The sequence below is a fragment of the Dreissena polymorpha genome, chromosome 6 (genome assembly GCF_020536995.1).
Source record: "Dreissena polymorpha isolate Duluth1 chromosome 6, UMN_Dpol_1.0, whole genome shotgun sequence".
Taxonomy (NCBI): domain Eukaryota; kingdom Metazoa; phylum Mollusca; class Bivalvia; order Myida; family Dreissenidae; genus Dreissena; species Dreissena polymorpha.
Window position 1 is genome coordinate 53,793,876 of NC_068360.1, and position 27,709 is coordinate 53,821,584.

The 27,709-nt window shown below is 35.5% G+C and overlaps 2 protein-coding genes across 4 annotated transcripts in view; one reads left to right on the forward strand and one right to left on the reverse strand.

Moving 5' to 3' along the window:
• The first annotated feature begins 2,745 nt into the window (after positions 1-2,745).
• Positions 2,746-13,961, forward strand: LOC127834056 (lim and transglutaminase domain protein ltd-1-like). 3 transcript variants are annotated; one of them, XM_052359623.1, is made up of 6 exons: positions 2,746-2,823; positions 8,264-8,349; positions 9,726-9,860; positions 10,067-10,968; positions 11,176-11,346; positions 11,859-13,961. In XM_052359623.1, the coding sequence occupies exons 1-6, from the start codon at positions 2,761-2,763 to the stop codon at positions 12,029-12,031; spliced, it is 1,530 nt and encodes a 509-aa protein (XP_052215583.1). In that variant the 5' UTR covers positions 2,746-2,760; the 3' UTR covers positions 12,032-13,961. The 3 variants fall into 3 exon arrangements, with proteins under 3 accessions (XP_052215583.1, XP_052215584.1, XP_052215585.1); XM_052359624.1 differs by lacking the exon at positions 2,746-2,823 and adding an exon at positions 6,718-6,933; XM_052359625.1 differs by lacking the exon at positions 2,746-2,823 and adding an exon at positions 7,006-7,055.
• Positions 13,962-16,175: 2,214 nt separating this feature from the next.
• Positions 16,176-27,709, reverse strand: part of LOC127835685 (synaptonemal complex protein 2-like) — an 81,677-nt gene continuing 70,143 nt past the window's right edge. The window contains exons 34-42 of the mRNA XM_052362123.1: positions 27,170-27,222; positions 24,562-24,670; positions 22,604-22,731; positions 20,664-20,758; positions 19,650-19,749; positions 18,503-18,561; positions 17,767-17,845; positions 16,834-16,899; positions 16,176-16,521 (exon numbers count right to left, since the gene is read on the reverse strand). Of these exons, the coding sequence (XP_052218083.1) occupies positions 16,471-16,521; positions 16,834-16,899; positions 17,767-17,845; positions 18,503-18,561; positions 19,650-19,749; positions 20,664-20,758; positions 22,604-22,731; positions 24,562-24,670; positions 27,170-27,222 (740 nt within the window). The 3' untranslated portion in view covers positions 16,176-16,470. The remainder of the gene's footprint in view (positions 16,522-16,833; positions 16,900-17,766; positions 17,846-18,502; positions 18,562-19,649; positions 19,750-20,663; positions 20,759-22,603; positions 22,732-24,561; positions 24,671-27,169; positions 27,223-27,709) is intronic.

A 27,709-nucleotide genomic window follows, 5' to 3' on the forward strand; every position in this document is an offset into this window, starting at 1 on the left:
TACAAACACCATCATCACCGTCACCACCACAACCATCACCTTCACAACCACCTTCACCACCAACATCATCACCAACACCATAACTACCAACACTAGCAACATCATCATTTCCACAACATTACCACCATCGCCACCACCATCAGCATCATAATTATAACGACCACCACCATCAGCATCACCATCACAACCACCGTCACCAAACCACCACCATCACCACCACCATCACCTCCAATATCAACACCACCATCAACACCACCATCATCACCACCACCATCACAACCATAACCACCACCATCATCACCACCAGCACAACCACCACCGGCTAAATTGAAGAATCTTCATGGCATCCGTAAACGATGCGCCATCCTTCTCCAGCAGTGGAACCGAATCGTGAAAGAGTCCCATCTGACACGAACAAGTAACTGAAATGAAAATAAATTAAACACTACTTTATTGAAAATATACACTTTCGTTTCATTTTAACTAACGATGATATTAAGGGGCGATAACAGATATATAAAATAAACACGTATAAGCATATATACCGGTAGGTAAATTAGAATACGTCCATTTGCAAGAAAATGTCAGAGTTGAATTACGTTAAACATCTGCACTGAAAAAACGGGATAAGGTGATGTAAGACCTTAGTTACTGCCTTTAGTTAACCGTATTACTGTTGAAAAACAGAACGAAAACGCTATCGAGTAGACTTGATTTTTAGAGCTAAGGCGTTTTAACACTGCTTACGCTGACTCGGACGACTCGGACTCGCTGTACCAGCACCATCGACCCGCGTCAGTGTTTACGCTAGCGGGCAAAAAAGTGTGTCCCTCGCAGTAAAACTGAGGAGCCTTGCCAGAGTTTGAGCAGACAGACACACAGACAGAGCGTCAACAACATTAAAACGTCCTAGCTCTAGAAATCAAGTCGAATGGACAGTGTTGTCTTTCTGCGTACCAACAGCAGTACTGCTTACCATAGGAACTCAACGACAATCGCACATCACAATTGTCTCTTTAATTATACCTGTCTAACGTCAATTTCAAAAATATATGTTATCACTTATCTTTGTATTTACAGGAGTGGAAGAGATGATATTTCAACGATCCATACTTCGGTCTTCTGACTGAGACCTCCAGCAGTTGGTCGTGGTGTATCCGATCCCATCGCGTGTTACTGTCTGTATCAAAATAAACGGACAGCTGTTCGAAAAAGATGTTAGAGATGGCACCCATTGTGTATATTAAATACAGACAAAGGACATTTCGCCAATATGCTTTGTCGAAATCTATTGATTAAAGTTTTAAAGTGTTCTAAATCACAATGTGATTTATTTTTTCCAAATTAGTTGCAGCGCGACAACCTTTTATTTACGATAAAAACGGTCAGTTTTGAAAGTTCAAAAGGAGTGGATTCCGTAAAAGTATTCATACACATTTGGGCGCACACGTGCATTGTTAAATGGCTATTGCTCCCATGTGGAAAACAGCAAACATATAAATGTGTGTTTATGTTCTGCTTAAATTCGTTGATATACTTTAAGCGGTATTTTAGTCAACAAACTATTTTTTCGTGTGTACATGCGTATTGTTTTTTATTTTCCTCAACCAAACTTTTTAACACTAATCACACTTACAAGCTCTGTCACAATTGCAAAGCATGCGCAAATAAGTAATAAGTACATTTAATAAACATTTATATTTACCTAATCAGGCGAACTGCACATCCATTTATTTCAATATCCCAACAACCATTGATCAACCCGATCAAGTTTCACACCTTGATAAACCACCTGATCACATCTCAGAAAGGTGTAACGTGCCACTAGCTAAAATAAAAAAATAAAGTAGTTGTGCAAAGATGGGCACTGTAATTGTATTTAATACAGCAATTATCAGCTTATTCACACAACTGAAGCATTGTGTCGAACTATGTATGATTAAAAAAAGAATACTTACACATTTTGTGATTTTAAGTCTGCATAAACTGCAGTCCTATGAGCTAACCCAAGGCTTGAAAGCGTATGTAACGTATAATTATTATATAAAAATAATCGCTGAATGATATTTGGATGGCACCAGTCGAAGTTTTACGAATCCTTTAAACGTTAACACACACCTAGTGATATAGATTTTTTAGTTTGGCCGCACACTGTCAGATCGTCGATGGTATTTTTTTACTTGATCGGACGTAGGTTATTTCGAATAAGATCGTGGCGACAAGTTATGCAACGAAAGGCACTGAGTAATGTTCAATAGACTGATACATGGAAAACAAGAGTTTAGAAACCCTACTTATCACCCGGGTACAAACAACGCTGATCCATTATGTCAACCAATTAAACAAAGATAGCTTACTTTAAATAATAACGATTCTCACGGTGTGTAACTTAAAAATGATCACAAAAGGGTCAGCTTTATTTGTACCTGCAGATTAGTGTGTTTTCCCAAAAAGTTCCCTTTCCGGGATACACATATTATCGTCAAGGTATCGGACGGCCACCGGTACAGTCATCCAAAGGCCCTTATTTTACGTGCGGCGGTAAACCCTATTCATCTTTTAGTGATATTCCTTGACAATATTCCTGCATGCGCGACGACCCTCACATTCACATCGGTACATTTATACTGTTATAAAGATTGAAATATATATATATAAACGTGACATTGACATACCAGTCGCGATCCTTTTCGTCACAACCCTCTTATCAGACCCGCAGACTAGACGCACGCAAGAACGCTGGACAAATACATACATTTGATGAAACTTTGTGAAGTCAGCTTGGACACCGTTAGGCTGACGCACGGGTACCTCACATTTGACGTAAGTTTTTTTTAATTTAAATAACGAAAGAAGTGGATCTGCGAATGATGCGTTTGACATGCTGCACCGTACTTCAGTCGGTTGCTGTGAATTATGTAGTTAACTGTAAACAACCCCGAATATACTACCAGAAAAGAAAACAAGAAATATCTTTTAAAAAAGATATTCGGCGTATATCCTGGCTTTGAAATTAAGGTAGAAAATTGACGTTTCTAAGTTATTAAATTAAAAACAAAGGTTTTAGTATTGCTGTGCTCTTTTTCACTAAATAGTCGCATATCCACCGCAGGAAATGTTTGTTATGAAGTGTACGAATATTAAACCACATAACAGTGTTCGTAGATACAAACAAATTTTACTACGTGGGATCACATCACATGGTTTATCATGAATTTATTTCTTCGTCATCGAACCATGTGGTTTGTTGATATCGAATTAAGACGCAGTTTTCTTTGCACACATTCAAATAACACGGTTACACTCGTGTCACGCGAAAATGGGTCTTATGGCATATGCGGAAAGCGTAGCTTAAGCCCAGCCTGCGCACTTACGCAGTCTGGTCAGGGGCTACGCTATCCGCTATAAAAAAAGCACGAAATGTATCGTGATATCTCCCAAGTAGCGTATTCAGTATGCATGTTCTGACAAGACTGCGCGGATGCACAGGCTGCGCTGGAGCCACGCTGGCAGCATATTGCATAAGACCCATTTTCGCATAACGCGGATCTTAAAAAAATAATATTGCGTCTTGTAAATGGAACATCAAACCAACATACATTCCGATAGAAAATTGAAGTCACGCTGTCTTATTTATAGCAAACTGGCCATTGTCGGTAGCTCTGGCTTTCATACGTCACACATGTGTGGCTAGATAATTAAACGATTTCCCTTTTATCATGGATACTAATATTTCGGTTGTTTTTCTTTCTCACAATACAAGACACGTGTCAATTACCGATAGGTGTTCACGATATAAAAGAACATGATACTACTTTTCATAATAAAATACTAAAACAAAAACATAAACTAAAATCCTTCCAGATCTCAGCGTCGTAGCCACGCTGAGGCACGCCGAGGCAGTTGCCTCGGCTAAAATTTGCAGAACAATGTTGAGATTACAAGGAAAAAAAAGAAAAAAATATTTTAAAGAATAAAATCTATATAAGAAATTGATGCAATTTAATAAATTGTAGGCGCTATGATATTCACAAACAAATATTATCATTAAGTACACTTGGTTCATGTTTAGGCAGATAATTATTTCAATTAAATAACTTCAATTGATGCCAAATTGGCTCAGCAAAATGATTTGGAAAATCCGTATATTAAACAAAGCGTCGCATTGTACGCTTTGATGCTAAAATCATGGAGGACATCGAAACGTACCAAGCTAGAATAGGGTGTTTTACGGCAAGGTCTGTCTCTATTTTAGACTTAGACACACTTCGTAGGTTGGCGTTTTCGGCTGTATTGGTATTCTCCTCTTTATGGCCGGTGTCGAGTTAAATCCGGGACCGTTTCAAGTGGTAAGAATGTTTGTTCACATTAGAATTTTCAAATTATGATATCCCGCGTATTCAACTTTTTTTAAGAAGTTCAAGTCTTCTTTTTAATAGTCAATGTAGTTGTTGATAAAACGGATAGATAATAATGACGTATTGCTAAATAAAAAATTACACAAGAAAAGTGTAAAAAATGGTAAGAAACTTTACTGATTTAAGTTAAATATTTTGTACTCCTCATGATAATCAATATGTCCCTGTGACGCAATCGGTAACGCGTCCGACTCTGGATCCATTGACCAGTATTATATTTTCACTGCCTTGATCGAACCCCAGAGGGTCCTGTTTTTTTTCAAATAACTTCCATCAATGATCCTTTTTATATGTGCTTATGATTTAATGTATTATGTAGCGTCCATGATTCCGATAATTTAGGTATAAAATGTGGTTTAAATGACCTTAAAAACGCACCAGAGACGTTCTACGTTCTATAAAACAAAATCGGGGGGGGGGGGGGGGGGGCATGCCCGGACCCCCTTGAATGACCTAATATACTGCCTCGGCTAAAATTTGGGTCTGGCTACGCCACTGCGTAAGTGAAAGTATGTAAATTTTTCTCAGTACTTTCTTAAAGTTTCTCTCTAATTTTACACAGGAGCGGTAATAGTGTCGGAACCTTCTAAAAATTGTCATCAAAATAATTCTTGTTTAGGTCGTATCACGCTCTGACCGCCTAAAAACTAGTGTAGTAAAATAATGTCACTTCCAACAGCCTTGCTGTTGGGCTAGCTCTTTAGCGACGTGGTTAAAGTGTCTGACTACCACTCTGGAGGTCGTGGGTTCAATCCCCGGCCTGAGCTCAGTATTTTCACATTACTAGCGAGCTGTCGGCGTCCCGAAGTTCGTTGAGGGTACGCCATTTGGCGACAAACATTTAATACGACCGCAACTTAAATCACATTCTATATTGCTGCATGGGTCCCTAACGACTGTTTTTCGAAGCTGTGGCGCCACCTCCGCTGCTCGCTTCTGTCGTCCGACACCGGTTTTCACGAATAACATTTCAGCTTACGGTAAGCCCGACGAGTTCATGAAACAACGTGGAAAGACGACCGACGAGAAGGATGATGCTACAAGTCGAGGTCCGCAAAATCCTTCTTAGAAATATCCGTATCCGACTCCGTGTCGTGTGTCAAAGGACATTCATGTAGATTTGCTAGTCTCCAAGAAACTATGTTCAGCCCTTTTAGACCTGTTTGAGGCAAAAGCTTGTCATGCAATGAGATGGCTTGCAATTCGGTAGATCATGACTTAATCGAATATACATGTACTTTAATCACCGTTATAAAAGCGTTAAGATCTTGAATTGGGTAGCTCTATCCAAACGAAGAAGTACAGTTTTGTAGCAAATGACCTTACACACGATCTTTAAAGCGTTTATATGTTGCTTTATATGAGTCGTGTTCTGAGAAAACTGGGCTTGATGCATGTGTAAAAAGTGTCGTCCCAGATTAGCATGTGCAGTCCGCACAGGCTAATCAGGGACGACACTTTCCGCTTTTATGGTATTTTTACCATATTTTTACCATGGTATGGTATCCTTATCGAAAATCAAGTTTAGGCGGAAAGTGTAGTCTGGGACGACACTTTACGCACATGCATTAAGCCCAGTTTTCTCAGAACGCGGCTCATATAATTAAAAATGATTATAGATGATTGACCTTAAGGTGAGATTTATTGAAAGTAAAGCTACAAACCATTCAGAGAGCTATTTGTTAATATTAACGGACCAGTTACGTAAATATTAAAGACTACAGGGTTTAATTTGCACTGTGTTGATGCAGTAGTAATCTATATTCACGCACCTAGTGTTCGTAGTGATACTTTCCGAGGTTTTGTCTGCAAAGGTACATTTAATTGAGATCGTCACAGACGCACGTTTGGTCTTTTATTTATTGTGTAATAAGAGTAAGGTTCGTCAAACCCTCAAACCTGTTTAAACCCAAATGCTTGCATTTGCAAGACCGTTCCTAGCCGGTGATCATCTTATGGTTATAGTTTGTGTTATGTTATGAAAAGTAGTGGGTAAGAATAAAATTGTCTCTCCCTATAGAGTTTATGGGGTTCAATTTTATTGTTAACACGCTCGTGCACTGTGAACAGTGTTTAACAGATGAGTCTTGTAAAAAATGCGGGTACACTCTGAACAGTGTTTAACGGACCAGTCTTGTAAAAAAACACCCGTGCTCTCTGAGCAATTATATGCGGGATTTTTATGATTTCCTTTTGAAAAATTTAACGTTGTGCTTCTAAGACACCAACGATTGTTTACATTTTGTTTGCTACTACACAGACCATTATCGTATATCAGTTTTAGCATTTACTTTAGAAACGTCATCTTTATACTTCCTGGTTGAATCAATCGGTTGAAGGAAATTCGATACCGACCATTGTGAATATGTGATATCTCGTAGTTGATTCACAAATATTCTTTACATTTTAACAGTGTTTTTGTTTGCATTTGTTGGTTTTATAAGCAGTTGAAATAAAAACAAATATGCCTGCAATAAAACGTGATTGGGAATCTATAGACAATCATGCTAGCAAAGTATGTATTTCTACTTTCGAGTTTAACATTTGTAATTCATTAATTCAAGTTTGAACAAGTTGTGCGAGTTATGATTATTACGGTTATCATTGCTTGTTATGTTGTATTCGTTAACAGAAAAGGTAAGTTTTAAGGTAAACTATTTTTTACATTTTTATTAACACATGATAAATATATCAAGTAAAACAGATTTCCACCAAACTTCAACTTAGTTGTTGTGTTTTGAATTGCGAACTTCCAAACCTAAATGACTGACTTAAAACTGTTTGTGTTCATTCATTTTCTTAAAGGGACCTTTTCACAGACTTTGGCATGTATATAAATGTGTCATTAAATGCTTTGGATTGAAAAAGCTCCAGTAAAAACAAGAATAAAATTAAAGAAAGAAAAAAAAGTTACCCTCAACTGGGCTCGAACCAATGACCCCTGGTGTAAAAGTCTATCGCTTAGACACCTCGGCCGTCCATGCTTATACAATACGTAATGTATTTTATACTTTATATAAGCAATCCTCGTAGTATAACAAAATATAACGACAACAACAGAACTCTCCAAATAAGTCAATCGTTTCGAGTTGCAACGCTTAATAATTGTCAGGTTTTTAAATCGTCGAAAGATGTATATAATGGATATTTTAGAGCATGGTAAATCATCAGTATTACTGTGTCCTCACAAATAGTATAACTTCAACGAAAATTACCGAATTCGATTTTTACCAAAATCTGAAAAGGCCACTTTAATAAAGTATAGTTTTAAAGCGGATCACAAAATCACTGTTAGGATGTATAACAATAATTTAGAATAAACACACTAACATTTTATAAATGGACTACACAATCATTTGTTGAACCTGTACTTATTAGGGGACAAGTTGATTGTATACGTTTGTTTGGCACATATTATTTTCACAAAACTACCGATTGTCGAATACACCCACGTCGTTCGAAAATGGGTCTTATGCCATCTGCGGTCAGGGTAGCTCATGAACAGTATTCTCTGATGCGACCACGAAACCTCGACTTTATAGCACTCAGAAGTTACACTGACCGCGTATGGCACGTTTTCGCATGACGCGGCTGACTGACCGCGTATGGCACGTTTTCGCATGACGCGGCTGACTGACCGCGTATGGCACGTTTTCGGATGACGCGGCTGACTGACCGCGTATGGCACGTTTTCGCATGACGCGGCTGACTGACCGCGTATGGCACGTTTTCGCATGACGCGGCTCATATACATGTATAGAGTAACTATCTTTACCGCATGTATTACGCCGAGTATTCGTGCCTTGTTCTTGTACAGACATGTCTAAAAGTTTGTTCGTTTCCAGGCAACGGCTACAACATTTGAGTCTTTAGTGGCGTATCTTGACCAGCCGATCGAAAAAAGTGCAGACAGGGACATTTTCATGACCAGGTAATAACTAATAAAGTGCAAGCATTTAGTTTGAAATATGAATTCAAAATAGTTTAACGCTATTTTTTTTGGACATTTGTTTCCTCTAATGTATCAGTTTCAGTAAAAATTAATACACATTTCCTGTAGGAATTGTAAACGATATCACGTTTAGATGCAGTAAATCATGAATACATGTATTTTAAATAATGAAAAATACGACGAATATAAACCTACGTTACCGTTAATTAGTAAATCCTCCTCAATGACGAATCAGTTTATGAGCTATTTAAATAAGATCACTTGCTCGGATGCATACTTAATTAATATATTATTGATTCATTTAGTCAGGATATTAAATAATAAAGACGTATTGAGGTAAGGAATTATCAAGCAACTGTATACTATGCAGATTTCAACGGGTTGTCCCAGGCGTCTGACAAGAGTGTACATCATGTCATTAATTGAGCTCTGTTGACAGGGCGAGCGTATCAATATACTCAAACGCTACTTATGGAAAGATAACCGTCCATATTTGTCCCCTTCCACTAGTGTTTGTTGTACGATCACACTTATACTATACATGTATAAAGCAAAACAAAACAAAAACTCGCCGTAGTGTGCTAACTCTAGTTTTCAACGCCAACTATTAAATCTACATGTCCAAGCCAACACCTTTATCTACCTGGCCAACGCTAACTACTTAATCTACGTGGGTAACGCTAACTACTATATCTACGTGTTCAACGATAACTACAATAAGTATATACGTATCCAACGCTTACTACTATATCTACGTGTCAAACCTTAACTACTATATATACGCGACCAACGTTAACTACTATAGCTACATGTTCAACGCTAATTACTATATCTACGTGTTCAACGCTTACTACTATATCTACGTGTTCAATGCTAACTACTATATCAACGTGTTCAACGCTAACTACTATATATACGTGTTAAATGATAAATACTATATCTACGTGTTCAATACTAACTACTATATCTACGTGTTCAACGCTAACTACTATATCTACGTGTTCAATGTTAACTTATATATCTACGCGTTCAACGCTGACTACTATATCTACGTGTTCAACGTTTACTACTATATCTACGTGTTCAACGTTTACTACTTTATCTACGTGTTCAACGCTTATTACTATATCTACGTGTTCAACACTAACAACTATATTTACGTGTTCAACACTTACTTCTATATCTACGATTTTAACGCTTACTACTATATCTACGTGTTTAACGCTTACTACTCTATCTACGTGTTTAATGCTTACTACTATATCTACGTGTTTAACGCTTACTACTATATCTACGTGTTTAACGCTTACTACTACATCTATATGTCTAACGCTTGTCACGGTGTCTACACTTAGGGCATTACTGTACTGGTTGAAATGTAACTCCAAAGTTCAAGAGAAGGATTACCCGCAGGATTCACCTCAAGGACTTGCCTGCAAAATGTTCTCTGAAAAGCTTGCGTTTGCTGATGGGTTTTCAAGAATGTGCAAGTAGGTGTCTCATTGTACAATCATTTATACCATTCTTAGTACTTATCAGTAAAACAACTTTAGTTAAGAGACTACAGTTATTTTATTACTTGGGAATTGTGGATTTGCCAAAACGTGGATGTTTCTTTACATGCTTCAGTATCCCCTGCATGGGTTTTAGTAGTTTATTTTAAAACTGCATGTTAAATAAAAATATATCGTTGCAGAGAGGCAAACATTGATTGCAGAGTGGTATTGGGCATCAGTAAGACAGGTGATTACAAACCAGGTGATCTTACTGTAGACAAAGGCCGAATGCAGTCGCGATGGAACAAACTATTTTTGAATGGTCAATGGTGGCCTGTCAATCCGCGCTACATACTGCACAACAGAGAGCGTGGCCTGATCAAGGAATTCTGGTTTTTAACCGATCCAGAGTTGTTTGTTCAGTACTGCCTACCTGATGACCCCGAGGATCAAATGTTGCCAAAGTCTAAAAGGATCAACAGCGAACGGGCTTTTATGAAGCTGCCTTTCCTTTCTCATAGGTTTCATGAATTGAACATGCGGCTTACGAGTGAAGACCAGTGCATAATTGAGACTGTAAACGGCTGCAGCAAAATCTCATTCAAAATTCCTAGAAAACTCGCGAAGGACTTCGAGTGTGAAATAGATTCCGCACACTTGTCAAACGTGCTTGACTTGAAAGGAAATAAAAGTGATGCAATCACAAAGGCATTTGCTGGTATCAAGATTGACAAACTGATATTCAGTTCAAGGAAGAAGGGGCATTTTATCTTTGAGCTTAGATGTCCTGTTGAAATGGCGTCGTATAACTTGACCATTGAGGGCGGTAAGATTGATGAACGAAAAACCACGCTGGTCAAGACGCGGATCGTGTGCAGGGAAAAGATGAAAAATTTCAAAGAATTTCCAGACAACAAAGGTTCACTTGGGTGGGGGTTCGGACCACGAGCCCATGCCGCGGGACTTCTTTCAACGACAAAGTTTGAGCCCAAGCTTCTAATACAGGATAACCATCTCGAACTGAAGTTTGGGGTCGAAAAAAGAGCAAAGAAAGAGTACCGCGCGGAGTTGTCAAGGGAGAATATTTCAACTGATTTGACAGGTATGTTTGTTAAAGAAATGGGTATGTTGTCGTTTAATCATTCGCTGATGTGGTCGGACAAACACAGATGTAACTTAATCCACGGTTGAAAACTAAAAGTATACATAATATTAATTTATATTGTTATGATATAGTGTGCGTTTGATTTAAAAATAATTGTTTCATATAAAATTGTTATATCAAGCTATATATGCAATTTATGCACAGGTTTCGTTCAAAGTCACCTGGACACTGTAAACAACAAATTTATAGTCAAAGTCCTTAAACCTCCGGTCTCCGGTGAATACGCTTTGACAGTGTTTGTGGTTGATGGAGTGAAACAAAAAGGAACACCCGTGTGCCAGTATCTTGTAACGACTCTTTTAGACTTAGAGAAACGTAAGTAAATTGTGTTGTGGTTTCAAATGCGAATAAACCGCTTGCGATATAAATTAACATCACAATCAGTGTTGATGGGGAACGAATTATAAAACATCATACGTAACATGTGTATATACCAATGAAAGAATGTACCTATGGTCATTTTATTAAAATAACGCGCTACGCAAAACAGCTTTAACAAATCTGGTAAACATTTTATATTGGAGAGAACAATGGATTACAAAAAATCTGTTGGGCGTCAAATGGTCCACAAGTATACGTGAAAAGCTCGGATATGCACTCGCGATTCATTTAAGGCGTCACTAAAGGCCGTTCCTAGGCGGTGACCGCAGCTTTATTCTTATATGTGTGTATGTTAATTGTTTCGTATTGTGCTGTTTCATTACTCTTACTGTATCGTATATTTGTTTTGTGTCTCTCTGTTCGGATAAATAGAGGACCGCGTTCTTAAATATAGTTCATAGCCTACTGGTGCCGCTGATTTCCAACTGAGTGTATATTTGTTTAAGTGGAAGACGAGTACTACGATTCGTCCGATGGAACCTCTGACGTTGATGAAGAGATCAATAAACTGGAGGATGAAGTTGCAAAGCTGACAGCTCAGCGTGACAAACTGAAGAAACAGCTGCAAACTTCAGAACAACGCGTGGTTAATTTCGACCAGAAACATGTTGTTTTTTAACTTCGGAGCTGCATGCTTCGTAATATACTGTAAATGTGTAACAATTTTTGTGGATGGGCTTCTATGTGAAACTTGTTTCTGCAAATTATTTTATTAAGTGAATATCGCATAGTGAGAAAACAACATTTGCGCTTGACTTATTTATCTATAGGTTTACTTGTTCTAAGATTTGTATGCGTTTTTAAGTACGCTAATCATATCATAACTGTGATCGATGTTTTGTTATTTAACAGCGTCATAATACAAATTCATAACCCTGCAAAAATGTATAAATGCATTTTGACAATTTTTTTACGGTCTCGACTAATTTTAAATAGACGAGTGTTCTTTAACTGTTTTTATGGGTGTGAGAGTATAGTAACGTTTCTTTTCCTAACAAACACGCATATTAAAATGCTATTCCACATTTATCGTATCGTCAAATTTTTTACAATTAAATTTTTTATTTGTTGGCTTAAGTCGTTTTTATATGTGTATCATTTTATTTTTACATTAAACTTCCACTTGAAAGCAGTGTGTATGTTCCGTAAGTTCAGAAATATCAACTTTGTATGTGTATTTAACATTGGTGTCGGATCTGGTTGCAAAAAAGACCATGTCCACCATATGGCCTCGTAGTGTGACAAAGTGTTGGACGTAAAAGCTTTTAAGGTAAGGAGATATTTTTGAATGGAAGATTTTATTAACATGTAAGTAGAACGAACTAAGTTGGCAATCATTGGAAATGTTACCTAATTCTGATCACGCATATCACATTAATCAACTTGGTCAAACTATTTGGAAAATTGTTTTAAAAACGTTTTAACGTTTGGATAATAAATGCGACTTCTAAATTCGTAACCGAACGTTATCATTCGGGTCATTATGTTTTACAACATAAAGCCGTATCAAAACCAACTAGGAAATTTTGAGGACAAAAGTTCTGACTGAGTTGCGTCAAGAAATGTGAACATTTGAGTGTAAAGAATGGAAATGTTAATACGTGTTTGCAATTACATGGCGATAAATATCTTATCGCATGCCTCTTCGCTCTAAAGTAGGGCAAAAACTGTGCAACTCAACGATAAACTAAGAATACAGAACGTCCGAAAACAAAATGATGTCTGTTGATTGTAGCCATGGCAACAAGAAAATGCGATTATAACTCGATGAACGCTTTAAAGACAAGGACAACCTAATTTTCGCATGACGCCTCTATATGTAAGCTGCCTAAACAATATAAACGATGTGTGCTTTTAAATTCTAGAGATCTGTAAGGCGGTACAAATTTCAAAAAGTTAACAAAATGTTAATTACTCATAGCAAATTGGAATCATATGTTCGATCGTTAACCCAAAACATGTTTTTTCAACCTTTTCGTATATAATATGAACAAAATTTCGAGCCAAGCTACCTGCGCACGTTTACTATATAAGAACACTGCGTATATTTGTTAAATTTTAATAATTGGTTTTAAGACTTCGCACGGAAACCGAAAATATCCTTATAAATTTCACATACGAAATTAAAGATCTCACCATCCTTAATTGCTTACAGAATATTTGGCATTTAAATTGTACTGCACACACATTTAAAGCATGTGAAAATAAATAAATAATAAAAGTAATCAACAAACAACATTTATTTTTTAAGGTCACAGTTTTAAAAAATACAAGTGAGGAACAAGGGTACAAATCATGATAATGACAACAAATTAATGTAACACAAAGTTATATATCACAGTCGCACAAAACAACACAAATATGAACATGTTCATCAAAACGAAATGAAGATTAAGTTACATCAAATTCAGATCATTCGTGTTCCAGATGTTGCAAACATTCATTCGAAAATGTAATATATTTATACCATTGCCCGCAAGTTATTTTCTTTAAAAAAATAATTAAATATAATGTGGGTTATTCCGCAACATCCCATGGGCGTAACCTAAGTTGTGAAAAAAGTTTCAGAAATTGCTAAGCTAACCCTTTATCCTTTATAAACGGACTTTTGTAGTCCCTTATCAAATCTAATTAAAATATTCTTTTCTAGTATCAAGTTTTAATGGCCTCATTTCCAACCTTTTTTAAAGGCTTAACATTTCCCACCTTAAGATATTGATGAGCAGCAGACAGCATGAAACCTGAACAAACTGCGAGTAACTCACAGGCTGTTCTGGTTTTATGCTGTTTGCACATAGCCATTTTCACTTTGCTTCTAAGTGGGAAAGGGTTAACAGCGCTTGCTTGTACGCGTGATCAAACAAAGTGTTAACAAACAATTAATTTTTGAATTACAGCGCAGTACCCATTTTGTACACTTGTTATATTTAAGTTAATTTAAATTTTAAAGTCATTTCGGTCATTATGGTCTTATATATAAGGTTTATAACTTCACTGTATTTAAGCTATGACGTATTTTTCATTAAATGTCTATAAATGACGCTGACGTCATTCAAGTTTATTTGTTTTGGTGTGTTGACATCACGGAAACTTCTGCGTGTATGTTTTCAACGGGAATAGCGAAAAGTATTTATTCCAATAGTTTTGGCAATATACAAACAAAACATATAGATATGTGGCAAAATCGTGATAATTCCTATCGCCTCCGTTCAATTCTTACGCATAGGAACTCCGATCCGCAGGTAAAATACCAACAACGACGCAGCCGTATATGACGTAAATTAACTGCCTGAAAGTTGGTTATAGAAGAATGACCTAAGCATATGGTTATGTTCACCTCTAGAGATACTGATACACAGTTATGTAAAATTTAATTTGATTAAATGGTTTCAGAGAATCAGTACACCCATTTCAAGCAGATGGATGGATCCCTTCAACGTTGGATTGAAAGAAACAAAACATCAGAAATATATTATCAAACCCAACAAACAGCATCAAAAATGCGAATTCTAAGTTTTAAAGGGAACAAGAGTTCCGCGGTCGGAGATGACCGCATTGAAGCCGGATTTTTGATTTAAATGACAGGAAAGTACCTTTCGTGTTTTTGTCAATGCAATACTTAAATTACTGAAATATTGTTCAAAGGTCAAAATGAAATGTAAGTACTTTTCAAGGCATGAGCAAACCTTGTGTTATGTTTTGAATGCATGCATATACATGAACAACAATAACATTTAAGGTCACAAATATGAACTTGAATTGACAATTAGGAAAGTTTGATCTCAATTTTTTTATTAGCAAATTAGTAACATATTGTTTGAAGTTTCCATCAATTTCATTATCAAATGTAAGAAAATAAACTTTAACATTTTTACATTCAAGGTCACAGTGACCTTGACCTTCAAATGAATGACCTTGAAATGTCCAGTGGTTACTTACTAGTTCTGGCCAACCTTCATGTCAAGTTTCAAGACTCTAGGTCCAAGCATACCAAAGTTATAACAACTTTAACATTTTTATATTGAAGGTCACAGTGACCTTCACCTTCAAATGAATGACCTTGAAATGACCAGTGGTCATCTGTTAATCCTGGCCAACCTTCATGTCAAGTTTGAAGACTCTAGGTCCAAGCATACCAAAGTTATACCATGAAATAAGAACTTTAACATTTTTACATTCAAGGTCACAGTGACCTTGACCTTCAAATGAATGACCTTGAAATGACCAGTGGTTACTAACTAGTTATGGCCAACCTTCATGTCAAGTTTCAAGACTCTAGGTCCAAGCATACCAAAGTTATAACAACTTTAACATTTTTTATATTGAAGGTCACAGTGACCTTGACCTTCAAATGAATGACCTTGAAATGACCAGTGGTCATCTGTTAATCCTGGCCAACCTTCATGTCAAGTTTGAAGACTCTAGGTCCAAGCATACCAAAGTTATACCATGAAAGGTCCAAGCATACCAAAGTTATAACAACTTTAACATTTTTTATATTGAAGGTCACAGTGACCTTGACCTTCAAATGAATGACCTTGAAATGACCAGTGGTCATCTGTTAATCCTGGCCAACCTTCATGTCAAGTTTGAAGACTCTAGGTCCAAGCATACCAAAGTTATACCATGAAATAAGAACTTTAACATTTTCGAGCACGCCGCCCGCCCGCCCGCCCCCCCCGCCCCGCCCCCCCGCCCGCCCGCCCGCCCGACAACATCAATCTATAAGCCGAGATTTTTTCGAAAAAAATCCGGCTAAATATATGACATTAAACGTTATTACAAATATAAATGCTTCATAAATGTTTGCAGCAAACAAAATGTATTTTTATACTTCACAATATTTTAAATAAATAAACAGTACACATCAGATGATAAAATGACTTGTAAACACAATGTTACAAAAATATATCACAGTTAATCAAAACAAAAAAATATGAACTACTATATTCAATAAAAATACACACATTTATTGAAGTTCAAAATGAAACAATTAACAATCGGAATTCATTATGGCAAAATTTCAAAGTGCACTGTTATACTGTTCCCATTTGCATTTTAAAACAAACTCTGGAGACCGCGTTTAATGTTCATCATTTCTTCTTTTTGCTGAAGTGTAATACAAAGAAACGTTTTTTAACAAAGGATACTATATTTAAGAATTGAATTTGCTTAAAAATATAAACGTTTAACAATTAACATGAAAACTAAACATATTCAATAAATGATTTATGAATACATATAAATTGATAGTTTTTTAATGAAATTCAAAAACTGAAAACGGTTGAACCTTGACCTTGAAGTAAGCCAAACGTGTTTTTATTTTTTAACCTCACAAATTGCCTTTTTTTGATGATCTGTTGTGCCCAATTCAAGTCTATCTATCATACAAATAATTGTATAAAACGTTACAATATTTACCGTTTCAGCAACAAGTTTCTTCTGTAAGGCAGCAATATCTTCTTTCAACTTCTCTTTCAAAGCATTCTCAAAATAAAGGGAAAATATTAAAACTAAACAACTGCTACAATCCTTAATACAGTTAATATAAAAATAGGACACAACATGGTCCTTAATTGTTCGACTTTAGTCATATGTTTTAAATGCAGATTTAAAAAAGAAAATGTTAAAAGTTATTTTAATACATACAGACTATATTTACCATGTTACCCCATGAATATGGCCAAGATTGACAACAGAGGTATGATGATAAAAAAACATCTACAGTGCCACAACAGCATGTGGTTTAATATTTGACCTGGTGAGCTAGTTTATTAATGCACATAACCCACTCTCAAACTCTTTCTAGATATTTTTATAATAAAAATTCTGACAAAGTTTCATCAATATTGAGCCATACATGTGGCCTCTAGAGTGGATGACGCACACTGCACTCCTCATGCAGCAGGCTGATGGACAAGTTAACGAACGTAGGGTGATCTAAATAGCTCAGCCAGAGCATATATATTTATTTTGCTCAGGTGAGATAAAAAGAATTGTGGATGAAGAAAACCAGCATACAAATAAGAACAAGTGAACATTTTTCTGGGCATAATAAGCATATTTAACAAATTAACCTGTAACAAGCACACACGCTGGAGGAATGAATGACTAACACCCTACTTTTAAATTGGCATACTTGAGCTTATCAGTGACATTATTTTTTACATCAATCTTATTAAAGGGAGAATGTCCGCAGAAATAGTTGCAGGGTCAATGACTACACACGTTTTATGTAATGAAACTCTTAATATTCATTCACGGGTAATCACTCTACTAATTCGCATAGATGAGTCTTCACAGAAAATTATGTATTTCTTTGTTATGTAAAATGTTAAGATCTAAAATACTTACATTCACATTGAGGTTGTACTTTGTAACTGCTTTTGTTCTTTCCTTCAAGTGTGCTTGCAGCTTTTTCATGTTCTGAATTCTAAACAATGAATCAGCAAGACTTCAGTATTGCTAACTTATGCATTATTTTACATCTTTTAATAAATCATTCTTTACTTAATCATTCTAAAGACTAACTAAATAGCTGATGAAGAAGATGTGATATCTTCGAAAATTCCAAGGTAAATAAGCCGGCTCTGAGTCCAAGAACCTACTCAAGTATGCATCAACCAGAGCAGAGAAATCTACATGAACGTTGTTATAATCATTGTTATAATCATGTAATAGGATTTTAAGTTGCAAAATGGTCATTTATTTTAGCAATTTTTAATGTGCGAAAATAAACATAATGCATTACTTCATATCATAAGGAACAATACATGCAAGTTGTATGTTTACAATTGTAGTAGTAATTTGTTGTTATAATCATTGTTATAATCATGTAATAGGATTTTAAGTTGCAAAATGGTCATTTATTTTAGCAATTTTTAATGTGCGAAAATAAACATAATGCATTACTTCATATCATAAGGAACAATACATGCAAGTTGTATGTTTACAATTGTAGTAGTAATTTGTTGTAAAAGAGACAGACAGACATATTCTGAACAACTATAAAGGGTAATGCAACATCATCATGTGGCTGGGTATTTCATTAACGCATACATACAACTATGAACAATGAAGTCATGTTAACCTTTTCTGTTGAGATTCCTTGTTGGTATGGATTAAGTCAAGTTGATACCTAAAGAATTCCTGTAAAAGTGATACAGTTTGGTAATTAGGAATATTTATTGCAAACTTTACATTCAAAAGTTGTAAACACTAAACAAACACTACTTCTAAATATAAATATCAGCTGCATAAGGGGTTCAAATAAAGAAAATTAACAGGATATTATTACATTTATTTAAATAAATAATTTTTTAAAGCTGTGAATACTACTTAAAGCAATTTAAATTTAAAGGAAGCATTTATGGTCCTGGGAATATGCTTTCAAAACCTAACGGGGTAACTGAAAACACCTGTGCAAGGATCAGGATATTTATTCTTACACTTTTAGATAAAAATCTTAATTAAATTGGTAAGACCAATTAAGTATTTGAAATTTATATAAATATCAACAAAGAAACTTGTTGGTAGGAAAAATTATAAATGCTCATTTTGGCAAAAAATAAGAACATTGCTTGGCCTATGTCAAAACCAAACTGCACCAAATACAAGGGTGTGCCAGTTAACATACTGGTAAATATTGTTGTAAAGTTAAATTTAATCCTCTTACAGTCATACATTTCTAGTATATGGCTAAAAAGGTCAATAACTTTGGTTAAAATTGAATGTTAAATACCCAAGTGTGTAAGAGGAAAAAAATCAGACATATTTCAAGATGCAAATCTGTATCCCTCAACCTAAAATGTGGCGTGCTGAAAAATTTCATCACTTATTAAACAAATTATCTGGTGAAAATAATTATTATTCTCAATTTATACATCAAAACACTTCCAAGATTTAAATAGCTTAATATGGAAGGGAAATTTATTTTTTTAGGACACATCTACTTGCCTATGTACAAACATATTGACAACTTCAAGCAATATTGCACAAATCATTTCTAAAAGTGGGGCCAATCCCAATGTTTTTCTTCCACTTTCTCAAAAACAACATCCATAATTATTAAAAGATGTATTATAATTATGATTATTTTTATGTGCCATTCTCATAATATTAATAAAAGCTTCCAATCCCATTTTACATGAAGTACAATCAGAGCAGTAAGTATGATTGATATGCAAAACACTTTTTTTATTAAACAAATAACATAATATAAATTAAGATTTCACTACCTCAGCTTTCTTGTCAGCATCAACTAACTTTTGAATATCTTTTTCAAGCGCCATCAATTCTATCAACATCTTCCCTTGGAACTCATCAAAAACGTTGACTCTGCAATTGGTAACAAGTGTTTTTGTTGGTTAATTGTGCCTTAGTGTTGAGCATCTAAAATAAAAGATCCCGAGGGTCCCTGAAAATCTGTAGCTCAGTGGCTCAATACTTGGTCTCGTGTTTTGGGTCAATTTTTACATCTAGTGCATATCTGGAACATATCTTGCTATGAACCTCTTTAATGAACAGGATGAAACAATCGCAATGATTGACTGAGACAGGTCCCCATACTTTTTATTAGACAGGAATCCCTATGCTGAGAGATGGAATTATTGGGAAATCAGCGAGTTTTTGTTATAATAAGCTGTGTTAATGACGCTTTTTGAAAAGCTTCTCTCCAAAGTGGACTACCAGATTTTAAGAATAACTTGCTTGCTGCAAAACCTGGGATGAATGGGTGCTGGTTTTAATCTCTGTGATGTGGAGAACAACAATAAAATGTCAATATAAATTATTTTACCTCTAGGCCTTTTGGTTTCGGAGAAGATTATTGCAATTATCATTTTAAACACCATTTTTGGCGCATTTATCTAATTATTCAATGGACAGGAGAAATATGGAAATTTTTCAATGACTAATCAAGGAACATTCTTGTGAAGTTTTATCAATATTGCCCTATAGTTCAGGAGGAAATTTCTCGTTTAGACAATGTTCAGGGACAGACACACAACGGACATCATGGTTCCCCAATAAGGCCAATAGCTCACTATGAGCATGGTGTGTTCAGGTAAGTGAAAATAAACAGTGAAAAGCAGGTTCTACATAATCTCTCCATTTGGATATACATAAGACAGCTGCTAAGAATAAAATTATTGTTTGAAATCATAACCATAAAGTAAAAGTATATTTTTTTCTTTCTGTTTAGAGGCCTTAATGCTCTTATAACAATGGAAAAAACAACAAACTTTACATACCGATTTTGGTTTTGTTCCGCCCAAGTCTGGTTAAAATGTTTTTGTGCATTTTTTAGAGTGTGCTTTGTATAATTTTCTAATCTCTTCCTCTTAAACTGAAAAAGTACATTAAACAATACTAAAACTACAATGAAGCGGTGTTCATATCATACATTATTATATCCAAAGAGTTGAAATCTATACATTTTTTTTTGTATTCAGAATGTAACAAATGAGGACCCCTGTGGTGTTTGGTTAAACACCATAGCTTATTGAATAATAGTTCTCAAACAATTTTAGATTCAGTTTCACCACTTTTTAACGTAAAATGATAAAGAATTGACAAAAAAACATGAACAATTAACAGGGCTTTTTTTCTTGATTTGGGGAAAGGGCAGGGGGACAAATAATTGACAAAACTGAATAAGAAGAATTGTCCCCAAAAGTAAGCTTGTAATTTGGGGAAAATTGCATAATTTTAATGAAATTCTCTTAGAGGAAGGGTTCTTTCTCTTGGGGGAAGAGGTCCTTGCTAAAGAAGGAAAAAAAGCTCTGATCAGTGTAAGCTAGCTTTATAAAAGATTTCCATGATGCTTAATGAGGAAATCTTACCTATAAGTGTTGTTTTCAAGGGAGGGCAACTTTTTTCAACTCAAGGAAAGTTATCCTTACAACTCATTTCTTTGATATTTTTTTTAGAATATTGTGCGGAAAATGTTTCTTCTTAGAGTGTAAACAAACTTTTACTGAAATTTTGAGCTATGTTTTGACCAATCAAAAACCAGTATAGACATTTGGTGTGTAAGGCAAATTGGTTTGCCCCATCCAGCTATCTATGTATATATTTTCCACAAATTTTTAATTCAGTTTACCAAAAAAGCTTACAAAATTAATAATATATTCTTATTTTAATGAAAAAATGGTTATAAATGGTGATAACTCTGCTATTAAAAAGTGGTGTGAAACAAAATGTGCGTGACCTTGGCCATTGTGACATGGTATTGCATGTGCCTATCTGCCTGATAACGATGATCAATTACAGCAGGGCATTTGAATCCTAACAAAACACGAAATATTTAATTAAAATGTGTAACATTTCACCTACGTGTGTGGCATTGCGCTTGACCCTAGAGACTGAGTCTTACCTGTGACACAGTCAGATAAAGGAGAAAAATTTCAGTAACAGAATCCATTGATGCATAGTGAAGAAAAGGCTAAATTATTAATTATTTGTCAGATTTGTGATTTTTGACCTTAATGTGTGACTTGACCTCCACTGTATTGTTAAGGGTCTTGCATGTGACTCATTTCCAGATGATTGAGAACAATTGTGGTAAGTTGCATGGATTTGGCTCATATGTAATTGGAGAGACAGCTCAAGACAGAAAAAATCCTATGTAAAAAGTCAATAAGAGCCATAACTCGTTATTGAGAAATGATTGCATCCCAATTGAATGTGCATCATACTCTTATCCATATACACTCTCATACAAGTTCCAAAGTAATCTACACCAAAACTCTAAGATGTTGTTAAAGACAAAAAAGGTGCTTTTTTAAGTGAAAGAGTCATAAATCCATAACAAGTAAATTGTTGTCTCAATTTTATGTGCATCATCCGCTTATGCATATATACACTCATACTAAGTTTTAATGCAATTGGCCGAAGTAGTTCCAGGATATGGCTCTGGACACAAGTGTTCTTGACAGATATTTTAAAGTCAAAAAGGACCATAACTCCCTTTTTTGTAAAAGATTGTGAATGCATTTTACTTTCACGATCCTCTTAATCCATATATTAACTCATATTAAGTTTTAATGTGCTATGGAAAGGATCGAGGAACAGACAACATAAAGGAATTATCTTTCCCAATATGTAGGGGGATAAAAAGGGAAGTTGCGATGCAATGCACTATTAAAATATATTTGGATAAGATTATACAAAACAGTAAATTGAGACCTACTTGCATATTTTTTTGGATGTCAGCACCAAATGCAGAACAGAATGCTGATAAGCCAAACTGAGTACGAAAATCCTCATCTGGCAAAGAAGTGGCATCACTGTAAATACTGGGCGCAGGAGCAGGTGCATCTGTAGTGTACACAAAAAATAAACACTGCCAACATTTAAGGCAAGCATACATGTAAAAGGTATTTCCCCCCCCCCCCCCCAGTTTTGATAAAAAAGAACTTTTTGCATGAATGATTCAGGATTGTGATTACATAGAACTAAAAGTATGGACATCTATGTTACAAGAGAAATTACTCATAAAGTCGCAAGTTTTGTATACCATCTGTTAAACAACATCAATTCATTACTTTGTATTTATATGTATATCTACCTGTGAAACAACATCAATTTGTATGTATATGTATATCTACCAAAATGTATAGTAAACTAGAGCTTTGTCACAGACGTGAAATATACCCCCACATGCTGCATTGACACATAATATTTTGCATGCTGTCTTCACAAAACAAGAGAAGAGATATTTTATGGCAATTTTCAAGAATTATTATGCCATTATCATTTATGGCCATTTTGACATTTCAACTCTTGAATTTTGCATGACACGCCGTCCAATGATTGTGAACAAATGTACTGAGTTATCAAAGAATCTCACAATGAATGAGTAGTTATGGCCCGGACAAGATCATGTATAGCCATTTTTGACCTTTGATCTCAAAGTGTGACCTTGACCTTGAAATATCGATGTAATTCTTTCGCATGACACACCGTCCAATTACTGTGAACAAATGTACCAAGTACTATAAAAATCTCACAATGAACGACATAGTTATGGCCTGGACAAGATCATTTATGGCCATTTTTAACCTTTGAACTCATAGTGTGACCTTGACATTGCAGATAACGACGTAATTCTTTCGCATAACACGCCGTCCAATGATTGAGAACAAATGTGCAAAATGATTTTAAAATCTCACAATGAAAAACATAGTTATGGCCCGGGCAAGCTCATTTATGGCCATTTTGACCTGTAAACTCAAAGTGTGACCTTGACCTTGGAGATATCGACGTAATTCTTTCGCATGACTCACCGTCCAATGATGGTGAACAAATGTGCCAAACAATTTTAAAATCTCACAATGAACAACATATAGTTATGGCCCGGACAAGCTCATTTATGGCCATTTTTGACCTTTGAACTCAAAGTGTGACCTTGGCCTTGGGGATATCAACGTAATTCTTTTGCATGACACAACATCCAATGATGGTGAACAAATGTGCCAAATGATTTTAAAGTCTTACAATAAATGTAAAAGTTATGGCCCGGACAAGCTCCATAATGGGCAACTCTAATTGTGACCTTTACCTTGGAGATATCTACGTACTTTTATCGCGTGACACACCGTCCCAAGATGGTGATCAAATGTAACTAGTCATTTAAAAATCTTACGATTAATGACATAGTTATGGTCCGGACAAACTTTAAGTTTAAAACGCATGACCTTGTTTTTGACCCGGCATGACCCACATTCAAACTTGACCTAGACATCATCTAGATACAACTTCTGACCAAGTTAGGTGAAGATTGGATGAAATTTTTGAGACAGACCGAACCACAAAGTTACCAATGTTTATAGGGGTATAATAGGGATAGAAGTAGTTACAAGGCAACTATGTGATTGTACATAGTTTGTGTATATTGTGTATTCTTGGGATGGTGGCCTGAATTTACTTAAATAAAATTGTTTGAGTTGAGTTATTATTATTATAAGACTGGAATTTAACACAACACAGAGCAATATGAAACTGAATATAAATATATGTTACAATTAATACAAATATTAAATGTGTTCACTTGCTTTAAAAAGTATGCTAACACCGTGCATATAATTAATACTTTACATTTTTAAAACACTACAAATATAGAAAATAATCGCAAATATTACACACAACCTTTCAGATCAAATTTAAACAACTTCTTTGGCATAAGAATGGAATTTTCTTCCACATCATTTCCAGAAGAGCTGTTGCTTGAATCCTCTTCATCGCTGGTTGTTACATGCTTGAGTTCAGTAAAGGAAATGAACAGATTTCCATGTTTGCAATATTTCAAATGTGTTTCCATCCGATTTGATGCAGAATAATGTATTTAACAAATTGTGTTGTTTTAGTATTTTAAATAACCATACTAGTGTTTACATATAATAACATTGATCATACTTTTAGAGATAAACATGTAACTACTGAAGTTCAATGTGTAAATGTATATTACTAACTGATGTCTTCACTTCAGAATTCATTTAGTATATTTTTATATAGTTTTGGTCCTTTGACACAATACTTTTTGGCTTGACTTCGCAAGAAGTATGTGTTAAAATGAGAAGAAAATGGGCTTGAAGTGCCACTCCTTTTCTGATTGGCAATAAATCCTGTTTTTATTGTCAAGTGGTGATTTTGACTGAGGTGTAGTGACTTCCTCTTGCCTGCTGAGCATTGCAACAAAGACATAAACATTGAGTGAAAGTATAATGATACTTTAATGGGCAAAGAAAACACAGGGTGCAGAATCAACAGGGTTTTCAGGGGTTTACATCCGGGCTGGACAGAATGTAAACACACCGTTAAAAACTTTTTTTTCTTCTAAATATCTCAAGTTATTGAAATACATTTGCAAAAATCTCAAGGGCATATAGACAGTTTTCTAAGTTTAAGGATAAATCCTTAATATGTCTGAAATGTCAGGTTGGCTGAAGCATAATTGTGCAGTACACAAAGATTTTTGAACAAGAACACAGGCTTACCAAATATAGTAATTCTGACGTATTTCACATTGCCATGAACAGCACAAAATGTGTCTTTTATGCACTAGTTAAATTCGTAAGAAAAACTGTTTAAAAAAATTATTTGGAACAAGAGATTGCCAAGCACTATGGTCCCCTTCCAGTGAAACTTCACAATTGTAAGAATTTATTTATCTTTTTTAATATTTGTTGCCATAGCAACCAGAATTCTTGACGTAAGAACAAAATGAAATGACGTGCATAATCTCCATATTGCCATCTATCCATGTTTCAAGTTTCATGACAATTTATGAAGAACTTTTTGTTATCGCAGGATCCAGAAAAGTGTGACAGACAGACTGACTGACTGATTGACACACAGAGCACAAACCATAAGTCCCCTGCGATTTCATCGGTAGGGGACAATAAAGCACCACTTACCAGTGTGTTTACATCCATAAACGTTTAATTGGGAACCCCACAAAGTCATGTGATCCTGCTGCCTGAATAATAGATGGACATTAAAAGCAGACTCAAACATACACCCTTAAGGTGTGACCTTGCCCTTGAGTTGGCATTAATTGATAATCCCTTTTGCACATTGTCCAAATGAGAATAATATTTGAGCTTAGTGTAATGTAAGTCTGTAAAAGGAAAAAGTGGACATTGCGCAAACACACAAATGAAGACTTAAAACTTTTGATTTCGAAATGAGACCTTATTTTAGTTTAAACCTATTTGTTTTAGCTCAATTACATCGAAAGCCTTAGGCTTATTGAAACGCTTGCTTCCATTTCCTGGACCTAGAACCAGTCCTTGGTTTCTCTAGGGGAGATACAAGGAATGCTCCCAGTGGGGATGGAACCCGTGACCTCCTGTTTGCTAGGTGGACACCATCGGTTAAGGTTCAGTGAGCCATTAACCTTTCATATTGTGTTGCTGTGTTTTGCTTATGCAACTTGCACATGGTATAAGTAGCAAACATTAGAGCCAAATTTCATGTACTGTTAACCTACACAAGGGAAGAGGGGACAATAGGTAGAAGCTTATGGAGGTTTAATAACAAAACCCTTAAAAGTTAACATTACTTTTGGATTGCTATGGAAATCCCGGCACAATTTCTCAAAACGGTCAACATTTTAGCATGATTTTATACATGAAAACCATTCAATAATTACAAGAGATAATAATATGAGGCAGACATGAAAATGGAGCCTTGACCTTGACTTCAAGTGTTACCTTGACCAACAATGACTAACTGGCCTCAGCACATCCACTAAATGATGTTAACTTTAAAGCCAAGTGTCATAAAAAAAACCAAGAGATGTGTTTGTCAGAAACACAATGCCCCCTATTGCGCCGCTTCGAAATAAAATTTCAATATTGCATATCATTTTGCAGGTTTAGAAACTATCTTCCTTTTAAAGTTTATTACTTCCCTTGGATTGTATTTTTTTACCTTTGTCTCTGGAGGATAACCTTGACCTTTCACCACTCAAAATGTGCAGCTTCATGAGATACACATGCATGCCAAATATCAAGTTGTTATCTTCAATATTGCAATAGTTATGGCCAATGTTAAAGTTTTCGGACGGAGGCACAGACTGACAGACGGACTTACGGACAGTTCAACTGCTATATGCCACCCTTACGGGGGCATCAAAACTTTTAAACAGCAGAGGACTAAGAGATAAATGGATATGTGTGTGTGGGGGTGGGGCACATAAATCCTTGGTATATAATTATTAATAAGGCTCTACAGAGTCAGTATCAAAGGATACAGGATATTTCCTTTTTAATGCGGTTCTGGTAGGCCTTACTTCTGATGATGGACCTGGAAAAATCAACATCAGAAAAATAGCAAGACTATTGCCAAGTAATGATGTCCCCTACCGGTGAAACTCCACCATTTTCAGCAATATTTCTATTCTATGTGTTGCCATAGCAACCAGAATTCTTGATGTTTGAACAAAATAAAATGACGTTATCAATTTACCTGTATTTTAGTAATTATGAATCCAAATCTAGGTCTGCATGAAAGCTACAATAAGTATTTAAGCGAACACAATTTTGTCATGAAGACATAATCAGTGATGTTAAACTGAAGGACCAAAAACACTTAGTTGGTTGACAGTGTCTGCCAGCTGGCAAAACCCCTCCAACAAGAGCTTGTCACAGTAGTGCCAAATACCCGCCGAAATGTGTTTGGTTGTACGACAACATTTGTTTTAGAGAGTAGAATAATATTTGTAAAACATAGCAACTGTGTCATCTATTTATTAGCTATATAGTGTTGGAGTTATGCTAAAGAGAATAAATAC

Excerpts from the sequence above, each read along its gene's own strand:
- LOC127834056 (XM_052359623.1), top strand. The coding sequence starts at position 2,761 with ATGAAACTTTGTGAAGTCAGCTTGGACACCGTTAGGCTGACGCACGGG. Across the intron at positions 2,824-8,263 it reads ACGGGTACCTCACATTTGAC|GCAACGGCTACAACATTTGA; the intron begins GTAAGTTTTTTT and ends GTTCGTTTCCAG. Across the intron at positions 11,347-11,858 it reads TCTTTTAGACTTAGAGAAAC|TGGAAGACGAGTACTACGAT; the intron begins GTAAGTAAATTG and ends TATTTGTTTAAG.